Source organism: Drosophila ananassae, chromosome XR (assembly GCF_017639315.1).
Source record: "Drosophila ananassae strain 14024-0371.13 chromosome XR, ASM1763931v2, whole genome shotgun sequence".
NCBI lineage: Eukaryota > Metazoa > Arthropoda > Insecta > Diptera > Drosophilidae > Drosophila > Drosophila ananassae.
This window is the reverse complement of record NC_057932.1, coordinates 3,762,555-3,784,193: the sequence shown is the minus strand read 5'-3', so window position 1 is coordinate 3,784,193 and position 21,639 is coordinate 3,762,555. Positions and strand designations below refer to the sequence as shown.

The window sequence follows — 21,639 nt, the reverse complement described above, 5'->3', positions numbered from 1 at the left end:
TTTGTCTTTCGCGCATCTGCCTCTTCTAATATTTTTACGCGTGACACTTCTGGCCCTGGCAAATCGTCTCTTGTTTCCATGGCACACTTAAATGTTTCGTAAGAACCCGGCAGACTATATAAGAGAAGGATAGCAAGCAAATCGTCGCCTATTGCTACGTTGATTTCTTTTAACTTTTTCACTGCGTCGAAAAATTCGTTGACATGTTGCCTCATGTCGGTACCTTCTTGCATTCTCGATAATGCCACACGTTTCAGCAGACTCGTTTTTCGCGCTGGTCCCGTTGATTGAAATGTTTCTTGTAACCGTATCCAGCAGTCTCTGGATGTCGCGCAACTTTCAATTACATATAATTCCGATGTACTAATCGAGAGTAATATATCCGCGCGCGCCTTTTCATCTTGCATTTTCCATGCATCCCGATCTTCATTTTTTTTTGGACAAATGTTTGTACCATCTACGTACTGCCATAGTTCGCTTTTCACGAGCACTGCACCCATTTTCAATTTCCATGTGTCAAAATTCTCCGCGCTTAGCGGTTCAATTTTTATAAAAGCACTCGCCATTTTTCGTAGCTTGCCTATTTCACAATTTACAATTTTTCTCAGAACTCTTCGTTCAGCATTTCATTCTCTTGACTATCGCGATCTGGGCCCATAACCTGTTGATATTTTGGTCAACAGCCAGATAAAGTGGTAGTCGGTTATTAAGAATGAAAAGGAATATAAAGTGCAGTTTATTAAGTTGTTGATAATATGATCGCGTCCCTTACATTGGACTTTCGTGCTTGACGTTTGAGTTGAACTGAACTTGAACAAAAAAGAACTTAATACATATTGGAACAGAGTTGCCAAGTTGCTGCTTTGATACAAATATATGCGTATATTACAACAGTTTTTATTCGTTTTATTTCGATATCAAAAAGCTGGTAGCGCTACAATGGGACTAAAAATTACTAAACTCAAGAAACTACGAACTAAAATCAAGAATATTAATGCCAGCTCGATATTTTCATGAACCACAATTTTTATAATATTTTATAATTAAATACTTACAGGTTCCGTTCCATCCATTGCATTAAGCCATGAAATATGATCCTTTTCGCTTAATGCCTGAAAAGTATAAACAACCCCAGGTTTTTCTTTAAAAGTTAAGTCAAAGCAAAACCGCTTTTCGAACTCAGAAGCCCGCCGGTAACAGGAAAATAACGTCAGTTTTTCATCTTCACGATTTTCTGGTCTTGTAAAATTGTGATTCATTTGATTAAATTGAAGCATGGTAAACTCTCGTTTTTGTTTTTTGAAGGTGCAGTAGTACTTTGTCCATGATGCTTTAAATGGCTCCAAAAGGGATATTTTTAAAAGGGAACCTGAAAATCAATTCAACATATAAAAATTCAGAATACGGGCGTAATTTTCGTTGTAGAATATAAATATCGATCCCGTATTGCAAAATGATTACGTCGAAAAATGAAAAATTTCTCAAAAGACGATTTTTATACCCTTGCAGAGGGTATTATAATTTTGGATACACCGTAATGCAGCAAAGAAGACACTGCAAAGTTTCATCGACCCTATAAAGTATATTCTTAATCTGGACACCAAACATTGCACACATACTTCTTTGGAAGGGGCAGCTATAGGATATGGTCGACCGATTTCGTTCGGACTTATATACAGCAAGCAAAGAAAAACAGGTGTGCAAAGTTTAAAGTCGATAGCTTTAAAACTAAAAGAGTAGTTCTCCTATAAAGCAGACAGTCAGAGACAAATAAATAAAATAATGTGGAAACAATTAAGTCTATCCCCCGTATTGCTTTTAGTTAATTTAAAGTTTTCAGTGTTGTTTCATATTTTTACAATTCTAATTTATGGTGTAAATAAAAAGAACAACATAAATGCGCTACTCTTCACAACTTTATTTATTCAAAAAAGAATTGCTAACTTTAATTAGATTAAGGTAACTAATAGATTTCTGCATGAATGCACTCATTTGTGGCAGAACAGATCTGTACAGTAGTGTAGGGTATTCAAAAACACTGCACTCATTCTTTATTGTACAGTATATTCTATAGTTCACAATAAGAAAGCACAACATTTTCAGTGTACTCACTTTAATTGTGAACAGTATTTGATTGTACTTTTCGATAGTGATTACTACATTTGTGCTTTTTTTTAACCCTGTACATCTTGTATGTCAACTGTGTGCAACTGTACAGGTGAGTGCAGTACTTTTTAATAAGTGGACAAACATGGATTCTAAGGAGATCGAAGATCGTGCAATGAACTCACAACATTTTCCCATAAATTCAGGATGAACTACAAAGATATAAAAATGTAAATAAAGCGTACAGTCAAGATTTTGATGTTCTGCAGTGGTGGTCAATAAATAAAGACCGTTTTCCTCTACTTTATCAAATTAGCTGCAAGATACTAGCAGCTCCCGCAAGCAGTGCAGCATCGGAAAGGGCCTTTTCCGTTGCCAAAAATTTGATTTGCGAAAAACGGTCCAAAATTGCCACCACCGAAGACATGGTAAACAAAATAATGTTCCTTCATTCTAATATTGATAACTTAAATGTAGATAATTTAATAACATAAAATAATTATTATAATTAGTTTAAATTTAAATATAAATAGTTTATAAATTTTTTATTTTATAATAAATACATTTAAAACGAAAAATCAAATCAATTTTTTAATTGGAAATACATACACATGAGAACTATACATATATGTGTGTATATACCAGTCATGTAGTTTCACTCACTGTACAGTAAGTCAACTGCACACCAAAACATTGTACAGTGCGTTGACTACTTCACACCAATTTTGCTGTACTCATTAACAGCTGTACAACTATGGAATGAGTGAGACTACTGTCAATCAAAAAAGACAATACTACCCTATTCACTCACACCCAAATATACTGTGCACAAAAAATAGTGTACCCACTTTTAGAATAAGGGATTCATTTGTCGTTTTGGATGCATTCATGCAGAAGTCTGGTAACTATATTCAAAGAAATTTCACATTTTTAATTTAATTATATTTAGTGATAATTCAGGTGATAGGAGATGGGATAGGTGATTATAGTTTTTACATAGAATACGAAACAGATCATGGTCAGCGTAATTAGATTGGCATCAAACCTAGTTATTCTTTTTGGTATTGGAAAGTGTAGTTGATCCAAAAAGAATTTTGAGTCAACCAAACCACGTACCAATATACAGAGAAACATGACCCCAGCATTTGTTCTGTTATCCTGCAATGTTGGTAAATTTAGCATTTAAAGCCTGTAACGATATAGCGGAAGGCGACACCAACTGTTCCAGTTCAGATTTTTAGCGAAAATAAAATAAACTTCCCAAAAGTGTACGACATCATATGGAGTACGCAGCCATGAAAGGTCCTAAGCTTAGATTTTGAGCAGTTTTGGACAAGTACATAGATTGTTGCAGCACCATGAATACAGTTTACCAAGGACAATTTTTAGGTGTCTGTGCAGAAAATGATCAAACAAAGAAAAACATAATTTTACATCATCCTCGTTAAAGCATATGATAAGTTATGATGTTCAGTAGATCATTTACAAAAAAAAAACAAAAAGCAACGGTCCTAGGTGACTACCATATGGAACTACTGATGAAATACTTCCCAGTATTTTTGGTATATCGGAAAGTTTTGCAATAACACGGTAGTTCTCAACATTAAGAGTAAGGCCAACAGCTCAACCAATAGAAAAGTGAATGATAAACTAACGGGCTCTCACCAATATTTTAGTATACAGCTTTCAAGTGACTTTCAAGTGATGAAAGAGCAACCAAAAATTCATCAAAATTAAATTTAAATATATATATGTTTTTAAAATTTGGTAAGGTGTACGTAGATGAGTTATAATTATCAGCAGAGCAATACCCAGATTAGTGAAAGTGTCATTTGAGAAGATGAGGTCAAGGGTCCAGTGCTTACACCGAGGTTGATTTGACAAAGAACCAACTCCGTTAAGCTATTAGTGAAATTATTTTGAGAGTTCAAAAACAACGATTTATTTAACAGGATTATAGAACGGGAGCCAAATGTTAAGACGCATGTTGAAGTCTCCCAAGATTAATGTATGGTCACGATCATTGACCATTGATAATACTGACTTAATGGCAGAAAAATAAGGGAGATAAACAATATCCTCAGATAAGAGCATATCAGAAACTAACGCGAATCTTAACCGAGACAGATTCGATTTCAGGTGTGGTATGAAGTAGATTGGATTACAATGCACAAAATGGAATCCGTAAAAAGTCCCATCATTCTAGTTTAAAAAAAAAAAGTTATGCCAATTCCAATCGTTCAGTTATATGACAGCTATAGGATATAGCTATCCTTATGAAATTTTTCAAATCTGATAACTATACCCAAATAAACTTCGGCTTCGGTTTATTTTTTTTTTTTCCTTTTTTGTGTTTTCTTATTTTTTTAAAACTATTTTTTCTATAACCTTTTTTAACTATTTTCTCTTGTTTTTTCCACCCTTTTCTTCCTTTTTTATTTTTATTAAAAACAAATTTTTATACCCTTGCAGAGGGTATTATAATTTTGGTCAAAAGTGTGCAACGCAGTGAAGGAGACATCTCCGACCCTATAAAGTATATATATTCTTGATCAGGATCACCTCCTGAGTCGATATAAGCATGTCCGTCTGTCCGTCTGTCCGTCGGTCCGTCTGTCTGTCTGTCTGTTTCTACGCAAACTAGTCTCTCAGTTTTAAAGCTATCGAGTTGAAACTTTGCACACACCCTTCTTTCCTTTGCAGGCAGTATATAAGTCGAAACGGCCGGGATCGGTCGACTATATCCTATAGCTGCCATATAACTGATTGATCGGAAATGCCATAACTTTGGTGTTTTTTAAGTTGGAGGGTTGAGACTTTCCACACATGTTATATTTGACCAAAATATCTTGTGTACAAAATTTCATAAGGATCGGCCGACTATATCCTATAGCTGTCATAGAACGATCGAAATTGGCATAACTTTGTTGTTTTTTAAGTTAGAAAGATTTGGTACAGATTCTATTTTGGGAAAAACAATCTGATTTGTCGAATTTCATAAGGATCGGCCAACTATATCCTATAGCTGTCATATAACTGATTGATCGGAAATGCTATAACTTCGTTGTTTTTCAAGTTAGAAGGATGGGAGATTCAATGGATTCCTCTTTTGGCAAAATAATTCGATATGCCAAATTTCATAAGGATCGGCCGACTATATACGATCCGCTATATATCTAATAATATAAGATGCGTGGCGCCACCTAGCGGACTGCAACTCAACTGCAAGGGTATATAAACTTCGGCTCCGCCCGAAGTTAGCTTTCCTTTCTTGTTTTTTTTAATTTTTTGTTGTTGTTTTGGGTGTGTGGTTGGTGGCCTTCCGCTACTCTACTTTGGCTTAGTCCAGTGATCCACATAATTTAGGTCGCGTGCTTTTCATTCTTGGTATTGTTAACCGCTGCAGCCGTCCTCCGTCAAACATTTGCCAGTGACACCCCGTACCTGGCGACAATCTTATCTCAGACCAATACCAGTAGTCGCCGCCTTCATGATTGGTACTATCTTTGTCCATTTTTAAAACCTGTCGACCATCACCAGTTTTGTCACCAAGACACAATGCTTTTTTCATAATTGGATCTTCGCAACGGTAGCGGTGGCAACATTTTTATCCCAGTCTGCATTAAGCTGTGTTTTATCTCATGCATGTTTCACATTTCATGACCCCAGTTCTTTCTCGCCCGGAGCAAACTATGCTCGCAGATACTATCGGAATAAACTTTTTTCACGCTGCATAATGGCCATCTTCTGCCCAACCGAACAAGGGGCATAATATATAATGTAATCAGGGGGATAGATCCCAGATATAAGGGTAGTGTAGCACATTACAAGGATGATTGCACAGCTAAATTGTTAAAAATTAAAGAGTTCATGATTGAAGAACAGCAAATCGAAAACATATGGAAAAGTGGCATTGTAGCCCATTCTACATATTCAACTAATATTCAGCCCGTACCGGTGATAAGAAGCTGCAAATTGTTTGGGATACTTCATTCGGAGTGCGGTAGCGGCCAGTTTTTATTAAAAACAAATCTTTTTTTTAATTTTTTGTTGTTGTTTTGGGTGTGTGGTTGGTGGCCTTCCGCTACTCTACTTTGGCTTAGTAAAGTGTCCACGTTTGTTATGGAGAAGAAATGTCGATTGTCAAAAATTTGTTATCGATATTCATTACTCGTTTATTATTCGTTAAATATTCTGGCCTAGAAAAAAGAAGGTGCAAATTTAGTGGCAAAAAAAAGTGAAGACAAGAAAGGAAAGCTAACTTCGGGCGGAGCCAAAATTCATATACCCTTGCAGTTAAGGTTGTTCCATTGCCGATCTTTCAGATATATGGCGTCTATAGGATATAGTCGGCCAATCCTTATGAAATTTGTCAGATGAAATTCTGATTCGATTGCCCAAAATGGACTCCGTAGAAAGTCCCATCATTTTTGCTTAAAAAACACCAAAGTTATGCCAATTCCGATGGTTCCGTTATATGGCAGCTAAAGGATATAGTCAAATTTTGTACATAAGATATTTTGGTCAAATATAACATGTGGGGAAAGAGTCAACTCTCTAACTTAAAAAAAACAAAGTTATGGCATTTCCGATCAATCAGTTATATGGCAGCTATTGGATATAGTTGACCGATTCCGGCCGACTTATATACTGCCTGCAAACAAAAGAAGGATATGTAAAAAGTTTCAACTCGATAGCCTTAAAAATAAGAGACTAGTTTGCGTGGAAACAGACAGACAGACAGACGGACTTGCTCATATCGATTCAGGAAATGATCCTGATCAAGAATATATATACTTTATAGGGTCGGAAGTGTCTTCTTCACTGCGTTGCACACTTTTGACCAAAATCATAATACCCTCTGCAAGGGTATAAAAGGATCTATTCGATTTATTTATTCTGTATAATTAATGTAGATAATTAGGTGAAATGTTATGAAGTCTATTATAAGTTAGTTTAGGGCGGAGCGGGAGCTCAAGTAAAGCTCTCACTTGCGCTCTCCCATGAATTCGCCCCGCTTCGCCGCACTAGATAAGCTAGGCTTAAGTTTTTGTTGATATGAATATAGACTCGAATTTATAACGTTGAACAGAGTGCACGCATTTTTCGTTTTTGTTTTTTTTGCAATAATTTAATTCCTACAGCCATTATTCTAGTCTTTCGGTTTTTCGCGACGAGATAAAATAATCTCAATTAACATTTTTGCTCCCCCGGGTGGACATTTAATAACTTATTTTAAAATGAATAACAAATTTAAATAAACTATTAAATCTTAAATTTGCATTGTTTTCGATTTTGTATTGAAAAAATAAATTTTTATAATGGAAAGTACTAAACAAAAACTTAATTCCACAACTCTTATTGACTTAAAGAGAAGATTAAATGTCAAAGTTAAAAGCATTCGCCGGTTGGAGGAACGTTTGGAAGATGGATCACTTCTTCTAAACAAAACCGAGATAGAGTGCAGGCTTCAGGTTTTAGATGAGGCAATTTCTAAAGCAAATGAGTTGCAAGACCAGATCGAGCAAATAGATGAATTGGATGATTTCAGAGCCGAGTTGGAAGAATTAGGAATAACTACCAAGGCAAGGATCATGTCCTTATGTAATGCCTTTAATTCAGCTGAAGACTCCCGTCCAGCTACTGCAATTTCTGCAGCCCCAACTCGAACTCGACTTCCCAGTTTGGCATTGCCAAAATTCAGTGGAAATTATTCGGATTTCAAAAATTTCATAAGTCTATTCGAGACATTAGTTGACAAAGATGTAAACATTCCTGTTATTGAGAAATTTAATCACTTAATTTCTTGCCTCTCTGGTGAAGCCTTAGGAACTATCAAGGCATTCCAAGTCACCGAGAGTAATTACGAATGTCCCATCTTTGCGAACCAAACAAGTCAACTGTTTAGCCTTCCGAAAATTTCCCAGCCGTCTGCGTCGTCGTTAAGGGGTCTCATCGACACTGTGTCATCAATTTATGGATCACTATTATCCATCGGTGATGATACTAAAATTGCAAACTCAATGATTATCCATTTAGTTTTGAGTAGAGTGGATCCAGTGACCAAGCAAAAATGGGAAGAGTCACTGGATTATGAGGAATTGCCGCTGTGGTCCGATTTCGAAAAAATACTAAATCGTAGATACCAGCATCTGTCCGCTGAAGAGACTGGCAAACCAAAACAAGAAAAAACTGGGTTCAGCAAGCAACTGAATAGAACTTCGTTGGCTTGTTATTCTACCAACGCCAAACCAGCTTGCAGTTATTGTAACGCTAACAACCATTTTTTGGACCAGTGCAGTCCGTTCGCTCGCCTTGCTGTAATGCAAAGGTTTGAGTTTGTTAAGTCAGCCTCCCTATGTTTGAATTGTCTGCGAAAAGGTCACACGGTAGCGAATTGTAAATCGACTAGGTGTCAAATCTGTTCAAGATCGCACCATAAACTTCTACACCGATTTAAAGTGACCGAAAATAACTTAGCATTACCACCACCCACACAAAATCCTCCTCCAGAGTTAACGAATGATGGCCCTTATACTTCACATGCTTAGCATGCGTCGTCTGTAGAAAGGGTTTTGTTAGCAACGTCGATCGTAGATCGTAAGCGTTCCAACAAAAAATGGTGAGCACATCTTGGCCCGAGCATTACTTAAACCAAGGTCACAAATGAATTTTATTACAGAAGATTTTTCTCAACGCTTACAGATCCGTAGGGAGGAATCGTGCATCAACTTGCTTGGAATTGGTCAAACTAATTCACAAGTTAAGAAAAAGATACACACCGTGGTGAAGTCGAGAGTCAATGGTAGCGAGTTTCCGTTCGACTTTTGGGTTTTGAAAACATTTTCAGGCTATCACCCTGACCAGTCAGTGAACGTAAAAGATTGGACCCTACCAAAGAACTTGCCGTTAGCAGACCCATATTTTTACAAACCTCAGCGGATAGATATGCTAATTGGAGCTGAGTCATTTTTCGAACTGTTGTCCGTTGGCCAAATAAAACAAGGTCCGAACCATCCTATCCTTCAAAAAACTCTCCTTGGGTGGATAGTATCGGGAAAATATTTGGCAAATTTCTCAACTCCTCAACAGCCGGTCTCTAGTCTGAATTGCCAAGAGGAAATATTAGAGTCAATAGACAAAAACTTGAAAAAATTCTGGTCGTTGGAAGAAGTTCCATCTTCTAAAAAGATGTTGTCGCCAGAACAAGAGCTATGTGAGGAACATTATCGGAAGACTACAAGAATACTGCCTTCAGGTCGATCTGAAGTTAAACTTCCATTTAAGTCGGATCCAAGCGTTTTGGGCAACTCATTCGAGATAGCCAAACGCCGATTTCTGTCGCTCGAGAGAAGATTATCTCGAGATCCGAACTTAAAGAAAATGTATTTGGAATTTATGGAAGAATACGAATCCCTAGGCCATATGTCCCCTGCAAGCAATGACGTTCTTCCTTCTCCACACTACGTCATACCCCACCAGTGTGTCTTGCGGCCGCAAAGTACAATGACCAAACTTCGAGTCGTTTTCGATGCGTCCTGCAAGACATCCACGCAGAAGTGTTTAAATGAGTTGTTGATGGTGGGTCCAACAATTCAGGAGGAGCTTTACTCAACTCTTCTTAGATTTCGGCTAAACAAATTCGCTCTGGTAGCCGACATAAAAAAGATGTATCGTCAAGTGATGGTAAATGAAGCAGATCAACGATACCAGTTGATAGTGTGGAGAAAAGACCCGTCTGAGTCCTTGAAATTGTGCAAGCTCAACACCGTTACTTATGGCACTGCACCAGCCCCATTCCTGGCCATAAGGTGTTTGAAGAGGTTGAGTGAATCCGCGAAACATACATTCCCTCGAGCTGCTAAAGTTATTGGGTCTGACTTTTACGTCGACGACATGTTATCGGGTGCTGGTTGCGTGGAGGAGCTAAAGACAATTAAGTCTGAATTAACTCAGGTTCTTCAAAACGCTGGGTTTGAATTGAGCAAGTGGTTTTCAAACTCGCCTGAAGTTACTGCATCCGAGAGCACGGTTAAGCCAATAACACTTTCGGACTCAGAGCTGACAAAAACATTAGGAATCGTTTGGGTTCCTAAAGGTGATGTATTTAAATTCGAAATTGATATTTCAGACATGGGTCAAAGGGCGACTAAGCGGAATATTCTTTCGGTGACGTCAAAGCTTTTCGACCCCCTTGGCTTATTAAGCCCGATCCTTATTAAAGGAAAGATCCTGTTACAGGAACTTTAGCTTAATAAGCTAGATTGGGATGAGTCCATTCCACTGCACTTGGAAACCGCATGGAACAAAACTCAGCTTGCCTTGTCACAGTTAGAACACAGTTAGTTAGTGAGCCAATGTCACCAATTGAAATTCATGCCTTCTCTGACGCATCGATGAGAGCCTATGGAGCCTGCGTCTATATCCGTTGCAAATCTGCAGAAGGTAGTAAAGTCTCATTGTTGACTGCAAAGTCGAAAGTAGCGCCGCTCAAGACAAAGACGCTCCCCCGTCTTGAGTTATGTGCCGCTCACCTTCTCGCGGACCTCTGTCGCAAATTAAAACGTCTTATCAAAGCACCGATCGAACGAAGTGTATATTGGTCAGATTCGGAAGTTTGTCTTCATTGGATTCGTTCCCATCCATCGTCGTTGTCAACGTTCGTATCAAATAGAGTTGCTAAGATTCAAGAGTGGTCAGAGGATAGCACGTGGCGGCATGTACCAACTAAACAGAACCCGGCAGATATTGTGTCAAGAGGTGGAGACGTAAAGGAAATGATAGAATCAATTTGGTTCACAGGTCCATTTGGTTCACAGGCTCCATTTTAACGGAGCCGGAAGATAAGTGGCCAACGAGCCCTCGGTTTGATCCGTCACCAGAGATTTTGCAGATGGAAGCAAAGAACTGCAGTGGTCTGCAATGGTCTCTACCTCATATTTGTTGCAAGTGATAAAAGGATTTTCCTCTTACTTAAAACTGCTGCGAGTGTTCGTTTACATGGTCCGCTTTATAAAGAAGTGTAAAAAATTAGTAGTTACTTCTGATAATGTACCTTCACCTGTCAAATATCAAGAAGCTTTTAATAAAATTGTCCAGATAGTCCAAGAGCATGAGTATCAAGAGGAAATTAAAAATGTTGGCAAAAATCTTGTTGTTAGCCCAAGCCTACAGAAGCTAAGTCCGTTTGTCCATGAAACCTCTCAGGCTGGGCTTACCTTTTCGTTGTTGCGGGTCGGGGGGCGACTAGCTAATGCTCCTATTTCGTACGATGCCAAGTTTCCAGTATTGTTGACGAAGCGCTCTCAATTTGTCCAGAGCTACGTCCGATACTTGCACGAGTCGAATTTTCATGTGGGTCCACGAGCACTAGTGAGTCTCTTGCGACAGCGCGTTTGGATAGTAAACGCGCAGGAAGTCTGCAGTCAGATAGTGCGGTCATGCATACGCTGTTTTAAATGCAAGCCACATCTGATGACTCAAATCATGGGAGATTTACCCTTAGATCGAGATCGTGCTCTCCGCCCATTTTCCATATGTGGCGTGGATTTCTGTGGCCCTATTGAGATGACATTGAAAATTCGTGGTAGGCCACCATACAAGTCCTACATTGACCTGTTTGTTTGTTTTGCGTCTAAAGCAGTACATTTAGAAGTAGTTTCCGATTTGTCAACTGATTCCTTTCTATTGGCTTTCCAAAGGTTCGTTGGGCGCCGAGGATGTCCGCAGAACGTGCACTGCGAGAACGCGACGAACTTCGTCGGAGCAAGTCGCCACTTCGCGGCACTGCGGCACCAAATCGAGAGCGAAGCGGACGAGCTGCGGCAATACGCATCAAGAAAAGGATGCGTATTTGCATTCATACCGCCGCGGGCTCCGCACATGGGCGGACTATGGGAGGCAGGTGTGAAGTCTGCAAAGCACCTATTCCTACGAGCGGTGGGCAGAGGAGCTGCAGACCGTCCTCGTTGGAGTCGAGGCCTTCCTGAACTCGAGGCCCCTGGGCGCCCTCAGTCAGGACCCAAGCGACGGTGAGGCGTTGACTCCCGGGCACCTGTTGACAGGCTCATCGCCCCACCAGCACCGCGGACCCCGGACCAGCAGGGTCTAACGTGCTTGCGGCGATGGCGGCTTGTCTCGTCAATCAAGCAAATGTTTTGGCAGCGTTGGTCTCGGGAGTATGTCTTGGGCCTACAGGCGCGGTAGAAGTGGCAGCGGGAGCAGGAGGACGCCAGGAAGGGCGATCTGGTCCTGGTCGCCGAGGACAACCAGCCTCCCCAGCAGTGGATCACCGCCAGGGTCGTCGAGACTCACGCCGGCGCGGACGGAAGGGTCAGGGTCGCCGACGAGTAGAGGAGCAGTATTCAGGAGAGCAGTCCACAAGCTGGCGAGGTTGCCAGTAGTTGAAGCCTAAGGAAGACCTTCAACGGGGCCGGTGTATAATTAATGTAGATAATTAGGTGAAATGTTATGAAGTCTAGTATAAGTTAGTTTAGGGCGGAGCGGGAGCGCAAGTAAAGCTCTCACTTGCGCTCTCCCATGAATTCGCCCCGCTTCGCCGCACTAGATAAGCTAGGCTTAAGTTTTTGTTGATATGAATATAGACTCGAATTTATAACGTTGAACAGAGTGCACGCATTTTTCGTTTTTGTTTTTTTTGCAATAATTTAATTCCTACAGCCATCATTCTAGTCTTTCGGTTTTTCGCGACGAGATAAAATAATCTCAATTAACACATTCGTTTTTTATTCCAGGTTCTGTTCAAAAATTCCTGAAAAAGAACGACCAAAAACAATCATCGAATCTCTAGACGTTTGCAATAGAAGATTTTACAGCCAGATATACAGGGTTGCCCATATTCGACGGACCCATCTGAAGACGCCATAACTTTTGACAGAGATGGCAGATCGCTTAATGACATACCGCGTTTGAAGCGTCAGTTCAAGCAGATTTTTACCATGGACCAATACACGCCACGCGACCGCTCTGAAATAGTTGAAATTTACGTTCAACAGAACAAGTCAATTGTGAAAACAATTGATTTTCTGAAGAAATTTTTTCCGGGCCGTTTTATGTCGAAAAGTGATGATTTGGACTGGCCACCGCGTTCGCCCGATTTGACGCCGCGTGACTTCTTCTTGTGGGGATATTTGAAGTCAAAGGTTTACGTTAACAAGCCAAGGACCCTAGAAGAGCTCAAGGACAACATTCGTGAAGAAATAGCCGCTATTCCGGTCGAAATTTTGGCGAAAACGATGGAAAATGCTGCAAAAAGGGCACAATACGCCATCAACGCCAGAGGCGGCCATTTGAAAGATATCATATTCAAAAATTGATGTAAACAAATCTACTTGGAACAAATTAAATGATTAAGATTGCCAACCGCCAAATTTTAATTTTTTTCTTTGATTTAAAAAAAAAAAAAACATGGGTCCGTCGAATATGGGCAACCCTGTATAGGCTTCTTCAAATTTGTGGGACACTACTGATCACAGTTGCCATAGCGAAGGTTAAAAAACTAATTTGCGCAACCGGACTGGAAAGGAACGGCTGAATAGACTGGCGCCTAACATTTACAGAGATCAGATTACCAGTGATCAAATTCTGGATATTCTCACACAATAAACAAGAAAAATCGACATCACTCTGTTAATAGTATGCCTAATATTAAAGGCAGTAGATCAGACGTATTTCATTGTTTGATTCGTGTGCTGTCAATTATTGTTTCTTATATTATAAAATATTATAACAGTTAACAAAATTCCAATTCAGGAAAAATACACTTTTTTCAAAATTATAATCAAAATTTTTAGCCACTTTTACCCAAAGATTGATTTCTGTCTTGCGTTTATTTTTGGGAAATAAAACTCGCAAAACGCCAATCAACACGCGATTTAACGAACAATCAAAAATTATAAATATCAAGTTTGTCAAACACAAACAAAACGTTAAGTTTTGTTAGAGCCGATCAGTCCCTCCCCAAAATTTGTTTCTGCGTCCGTCCCTGGTAGCGTTTATGATCTATTGCAAGAGCAGCATCTACGAATACCTCGAAAAGGTTCGACTATAAGGAGTCAGAAAATAATAGTCGGTTGACTATTCTTAACTATTTAGAAATATGCTTAGATTTTAAATGAATTTAAATGAATGAACTAAATATTACAGTTAAGGTATTTTATGATATTTACTAGGGTCACATCAAGTTGCTAAGTTAAAGTGACCTTTGCAGAAATCTTTTCAACATCGCTTCGAAGTGTTTAAATGTTCAAATTTTATGCTTAAAGTTCGTATTTTACAACTGCTAGGGCAATCTTTAAATTTATCGAAAAGTCTAGTCTCGTAAGAAATGGCTAGTCTTGCGTCTATCTAACCAAGAGCTCTATCTTATATTACTCCTATGAACCACCCTCAGATCCCCAGATATGGCTACCTGGAGAAATAATTGGACAACATCATCTATCTTCCATTGCAGTTTCAAGCATCTGGCTATCTCTGATAAAGTGCTGTGCAATCTCTCCACCTGTCCGTGTGAAATGCCACGGAGGCGCGCTAACCACATCTATTTCGTATTGCCCTTTCAGCAAAGATCGAAGCAGATACAATAGCCGGCTCATTATCGCAGTATATGGTCCTAATGCGGGGAAAAAGATTTACCAACTGCAAAATGGGAGCTTCGGTGGTGCGCGAGGCAATAGGCTGAACCAATGAGAACTTAGAAAACTTGTCAACTGCCGCAAGGAAATATTTTCCGGCTGTTGAGAATATATCGATGTGTAACATCTCACCTACACACGTGGGTATTGAAGTCACTCCAAGCTCTTGTTTTTTGGGATGCCTTGCGTATTTTCCCTTCTCACAAACCCTGCAATTCAGAACCACTTCGATTTTTAAAAATAATAGTCGAGTAAAACCTGCTTAACATTTTCCTGGGCAGTTCTATGTTATTCTGTAGGTCCATTATTGCCTTTTGTTCGTCTCTCTTTATTATATCCGTCACCCAATGTCTGCAGTACCAAAACTTGGTAGCGGGAAATAGCCTAGCCAACTTATCTTGAATATAGGTCAGAGTCGGCAGCTGGCAGTGTATTGCATTTACCACGTTAGGAGTTACAACATCCTTTATATGCTCTACCAAGCTATCCTTACTGCTAAACGTAATAAGGTGCCTTGTCTTAGATCCGAATAGATCCGAACTCGGGGTGACTGTTTATCCCAGAATTATCTGATTCTGAAACCAGTTGACAGCAGTGGCATAAATGTCCTGGCGCGACAAGGTCAGCTAAGTAATTCTCCTTTCCCGGCTTTTATAGAACCTTAGCGCCCGTTAATTTGATACGCGCTTTCCAGCGCTTAACCCTAGATCTCGGGTTTTTATCGCAGACTGCATATGTGAGCGGCTGATGGTCAGTGTATATATTGATGTAGTTCTTTCCGTACAGCTAATGGCGCAGGGTGTCTTAAGCCCATCCAATTGCCAAAAGCCCCCTCTCATTAGTGGCGTAATTTACTTCCCTGTTCTTTAGCGTTCTCGAATTCATGGTTATCGATCTTTTATTTTGCGATAAAACCGCACCAATACCCTTAGAAGAAGCGTCCGTTTTTAGGTCAAAAAGCCGCGAAAAGTCTTGGTAGTGCAGAATTACATCTTCAGAAGCAAGAATACTCCTGAGTCTATCAAACGCATTGATTTGGGTATCATCAAAATCAACAGGCATATTATTTCAACGAAACTTGATAATTCTTAAAGTTCTACCAGCAGGAGAACTTTAAGAATATTAGTCAAAGTTCTCGCAATTTTTGCGAAATCTTTAACGAAACACCGGAATAGGACTCGCTACTAAGAAAAACCTTAGTTCATAAACGTTGCCGAGCTTTTTGACTTCTTTAAGAGCCCTCACCTTTTCCAAGCTTGTTCTGAAACCCTCTTTGAAGACTACAAAACCAAGAAACACAAAACTTGCCATAATTGAGACTTTTCTCTTGTCACTCTCATGTTAGCATCGTGCAAGCTTCTAGGAACTTCGCCCACATGTATCTCATGTTCTTCTTCTGTTTTTGAGAACGTATACGATCAATTTTATCCCGAAGGACATCGTTAATGGCCCTTTGGAAGATGCTGGATGCATTCTTCAGTCCAAATGGTAGACGGCAAAACTCATATTTTCCATCGTTTACGGAAAAAGATGTCTTCTCTCTGAGGCCGTTCAAGTATTACGTGATACTTATTTCTGGTTTATTCACCTCCCTCCACCCCTACAATGATAACGCATGATATGAATAAAACCCCCCCTATGAAACACGTGATATATTGAAACATCATTATTGAATGATCATTTTGAGAACACCCCCCCACCACCATGAGTGTCACGTAATACTTGAACGGCCCCTCTATCAACTTCTGCGAGTTTAATCTGGTAATACCCAGACTTTAGGTCAAGAGTTGTGAAAAACTTACCTCTTCTAGGTTTGAAAGTATTATTGAAACACTTGACATTGGGTATTTGTCGGGTATAGTTTTGGAATTTAATTTTCTGAAGTCATTAATTAGGCAAACCTGATATATCGGTACCTTTTTCTTCCACAACCCATATAGGGTTTTTATAGGGGAAGCTCGATAGTCTAATAATACCGTTTTTGAGCATATCGTTGATGTCCCTATTTACAAACTCTGCAGCTCCCAAAGGAAATGGATACATTTTCGTATAAACTGGTTCATTGTCGTTTGTACAGATATATGCCACCACTTTCGTGTTAAACGGCAGAAGTTTATTCGGGTCAGCAAAGTCATTTAAATTTGACAATATCAATTATGTCATTGACGTTCGTGAAATTAACGTCCGCGCACCTGTGAAAATGAAGTGCCTCAGAACCCCTTTGATGCTTTCTTGATGCTCTTATAAGCTTTCTCTCGAGGTCAATGTAAGCGCCCACCTTTGCTAGCAGGTCAAGTCCTATTTTTCCATCGAAAATAGTAAGATAGTAAAAATAGTAATTATTGTTCCAGCCATGAGTTTACATTAAAAGGATACTGCACAGGAACTGGTGTTGAAATTTCTATAATGTCTTTAATATAGCTTTTTGATACCCCTGCATCTATCAAAAAGTTTTTTCCCTGCTATAATTCGTTGTACGAACGAGAGCCGGGACGCTCCGCTAAAAAATTAACGACATAATCTTCATAGTCTGTTTCCTTTCTCGCGTGTGTATCTACCGCTGCGTCCTTGGCTACCTCATTATACTGCCTATCCGACTGAAATTGTTCTTGATAATCTTGAGAAAGGAGATTCACTCTCTGGCGCCTCTGATCCGAAATCCTTTGCAAAATCGGAATCGTTCTTGGCTTATCGAATGCCATAAGTTGGTAGGCTGCCTTAGCCTTGGGGACGATGGATCTATTTCCATAATTTCAACGTTTCGTGCACCTGCGTTGACTTGGCGAGGAGCCTACTCTCTGACGAATAAGGAATCTTCCCATCATGCCAAAATTGTTTGCCAACCATTCCTTGCAATCATCCTTTCGATAACACCTTTAGCTTTATTAACCATTCCTTAAATGCTTAAAGCTTTCCTTTTTTGGTTTTTTTTTTAATTTCGTGAGGCACCTTGTAAACCGAGGAGGATTATTTTAAGCGTACGGATATTTGCACTGCATACACAAGTCACAAAAAACAAAATACAATTTTTCTAAGATCATCGGTGCATGCCAGAATTTCGGACCAGTTAAAAGTATCAAGTACCTAAAGTATTTGTGTGCGTTCCCCCGCCTCACCTCTTGCCATCGAAATGATAAACAAATGCATTTTTCTGAGTTTCTATTGCTAAGATTTCATTTTCTTGTACTTTTGGCATTGATTTGAGCGGCTACGGTTTTAGGGTTAAATTTAACCCCAAAATTAAATATTAAAAACTTAAATGAACCTCGTCTACATATTCGGCCGCTATTAAAATCGAATAATAGCGACACTCAATTGAGATTGTAAGAGTCAGCCTTACAAAAGCAGCGAATCTTATTTGACACGCGGGAATGCTTCTGATCGGAAGATGGTTGAATGTATGAATATAACTTTAACGCAGACGAATTCGAAATCACCGAACTCTATTTACTTCAGACCTCTTTAGAAGCGAAATGGGAGTCAATCCTTCTCCTCTTCGCAGAGGTTGGTCACGTCTAAAAGTGGTGTACACATTTGGAAAAACTTTGGAGTTAAGGCTCTCCGGTCTTAACCAGGTTTCAGTAAAGACTATAATATGGGATGCAAAGGAAAGACTATCAGAATGGGATCTAAAGAGCTTACCTTGTACCTTACCCCTTCGTAGGCCCCTACAATTCTGGTACGAAAGATTGATAAAGGATGTTAGTTTTTTGAAGAGTCAGATTGAAAGATGTTGGGAACTTGACTCCAACAGGCTACAAATTTTTTTTCTTTACCGTACTCGGCTGATTCTCTTGTACTAATATGTCCACTGGCTAAAAGCTAGGCAAACATAACGTCGGAAACATCGGCACTGGCACATGTATCGTGAAGGATCACAAGCGCCTCGAGTAGAAGTATTTAAATTTCCTAATGTCGTCCACTCTAACAACGGTCTTAGTTTTGGCTTTGATATACGTCGAGATATTCATCTCAGAGGTATCAGGGGCTAGCCGTGAGACAAATATTTGTCATGGGTTACCATGATGAGTGGATGCTACATATGTGGGTTAGCTCTAGGGCATTCCATGGAATCACTTGGAGTGATGCCATGCTGGACAAGGCGTACGAGTTTTGCTCTGTTACGGAAAATTCGGAAGCCGAATTTTTTTTTACAATTCCTGCTCTTGGAGTAGCAAGAGAAATGAGCGGCTGCATCATTGCGGGAGGATCAAGCTATCCCGCGATGTCTGGGGCTGCAACTTTGCCAGTAGCATATTTTTTCCGCTTAGGAGATTCATTTAACAGCTGAAGGCTATTGAATTGAGTACCGAGTTCTTGGTCTGTCGCATGAAGGATCGCGTTTCATTTTGGACACCCCCTGCAGTAATAATGGAGGCCGACACAACGGGATATGCCATCCAAAACAGATGCTGTAAGGCCAGTACATTTGGCATTTTTCGCGCGGTTCCCACTGCATACGTACAGCCCACCTCCCGCCCAACCGACCTAGGGGCGCCTGCCGCATAACGTACGGCTCGAATCGCGGGAATAAATTCGAGTTAGTAAATGTAAGTTTAAATAGAAGTATTATAAAGAAAACTAGGAAGAATTAGTGTGCTCTTGAAGGTAATTTAAAATGGATGTTTTCATATTTGACAGGGATGAAAGAGAAATAATATGATAGTACCATTATAGTTCGAACATAAAATCCTAAGGGGATCATGCTGTGCATATGTCGATCTTCAAAGGCTTAAGAATAAAGGACTAAAGTTTCTGGTCCTTCTATTCGGAACGTTAAACTGTAAGCGTGTTAGTAAGTGCTGGCTATCTACATCACCATTAATAAGGTTGTGTAGGAAAACGACACCCAGCATTGTTCTACGATTTTTTAAGGAGGGTAAGTTTATTAGTAGGAGTCTACTATTATACGAAGGTAGGTGAAGATTTGCGTCCCAGTTAAGTTCTCTAAGAGCAAATAAGGGTTCTTTTGTACGGATTCTATGCGGTCTTTATGAACACCGTATTGGGGACACCAGACACATGAACCGTACTCCAGTATCGGACGGACCAAGGATATAAATAAGATTTTTGTAATATAAGGGTATAAGTTCTTTTGTACGGGTTCTATGCGGTCTTGATGAACACCGTATTGGGGACACCAGATACATGAACCGTACTCCAGTATCGAACGGACCAAGGATATAAATAAGCTTTTAGTAATATAAGGGTCGGTAAATTCTTTAGCCCTCTTTTTAATAAAACCGAAAACACCTTTAGCCTTATTAACCATTGAAGAAATATGGTCGGAAAATTTAAGTTTTATGTGTAAAAGGACACCAAGATCATTAACCTGAGTTAATTTTTCTTAGGCAATCCCAGAGAGATAGTACGAAGCCTGGTGAGGACTAGTACGATAAAATGACATAAGTTTGCATTTTGATCCATTAAGTATTAAGTCATTAGCTAAACACCATTTTTGAAAATTATCAAGATCGGACTGGAGTCTGTTTTGGGCAGACGGGAACTTATATTGCAGACAAAGCTTAACATCGTCTGCGTACATTAGTACCAGCGCGTTCGTTAAGGGTGGGGACAAGTCATTTATAAAAAGAGTGAATAATAATGGGCCAAGATGGCTTCCATGAGGGACTCCAGATGTGGCATGGACTAAGCGGGAGTAATGAATTTTTAATAAGACTCTCTGTGTTCTTCCATTTAAATAGCTGGAGATCCACGTAATGAGGTCGGTTGAGAATCCCAATAGATTTAGTTTACTCAACAATAGTGAGTGATTAGCTGAATCAAATGCTTTACTAAAGTCTGTGTAAATAACATCAGTTTGAAGTCCCTTTTGGAAGCCATCTAAAACAAAGGATGTCAACTCCAATAAATTAGTGGTGGTTGAGCGACGCTTAATGAAACCATGCTGAAATGGAGAAATTATTGATGAGCATAGGTGTTGCAAATGAGGAATTATTAATTTTTCGAATAATTTGGAATCGCTGACAATTTTGAGATGCCTCTGTAGTTGGCAGCATCGGATTTTTCCCCTTTTTGTGCAGAGGAATTATGAAAGATTCCTTTCATTAGATAAGTTGAAAAGTTTTTGAAGAGGTTTGCCCTAGCACAGTATTTTAGCACACAGCCTTGTACTCCGTCGGGGCCTGGCCAATAAATTGGTTTTACCTTTTGAAGATCCAATAATATATTGTTTTCAGAAATAAATGGAACAAATATACGATTAGTTGGTTGAATGTTGTAAGCGTATGGCTGATCTGAAGTTTTAGGAGGTGAATACGTTGTTTGGAAAAATTTTGCAAATAAATCAGCAATGGCCTGATCTGAAGTCGCTGATAAATTTTTATACGTAAGTAGGGAAGGAAAAGATACATGTTTACGTTTCGATTTTAAAAAGTTATAAAACTGCTTTGGATCTGAGTGAACTGAATCCGACAGCGGCGAATATATTTTTTTAAACATTCGGCGTTATGCACGGTCAAATTTAGCCGAGCTATTAAGTATCTTGAGAAATCTATGCTGCTACAGGTTCTTTTATATTTATTATACCCTTGCAGAGGGTATTATAATTTTGGTCAAAAGTGTGCAACGCAGTGAAGGAGACATCTCCGACCCTATAAAGTATATATATTCTTGATCAGGATCACCTCCTGAGTCGATATGAGCATGTTCGTCTGTCCGTCTGTCCGTTTCTACGCAAACTAGTCTCTCAGTTTTAAAGCTATCGAGTTGAAACTTTGCACACACTCTTCTTTCCTTTGCAGGCAGTATATAAGTCGGAACGGCCGGGATCGGTCGACTATATCCTATAGCTGCCATATAACTGACTGATCGGAAATGCCATAGCTTTGGTGTTTTTTTAGTTAGAGGGTTGGGTCTG

The 21,639-nt window shown here is 39.5% G+C and overlaps 1 protein-coding gene across 9 annotated transcripts in view; it reads right to left on the bottom strand.

Moving 5' to 3' along the window:
* The window catches only part of LOC6502589 (rho GTPase-activating protein 26), a 323,527-nt gene that overhangs the window by 84,445 nt on the left and 217,443 nt on the right, over positions 1-21,639 (bottom strand). For all 9 annotated transcript variants that reach the window (XM_044717279.1, XM_044717277.1, XM_044717278.1 and 6 more), the window contains one exon: positions 1,056-1,369. In XM_044717279.1, the coding sequence (XP_044573214.1) occupies positions 1,056-1,369 (314 nt within the window). The remainder of the gene's footprint in view (positions 1-1,055; positions 1,370-21,639) is intronic.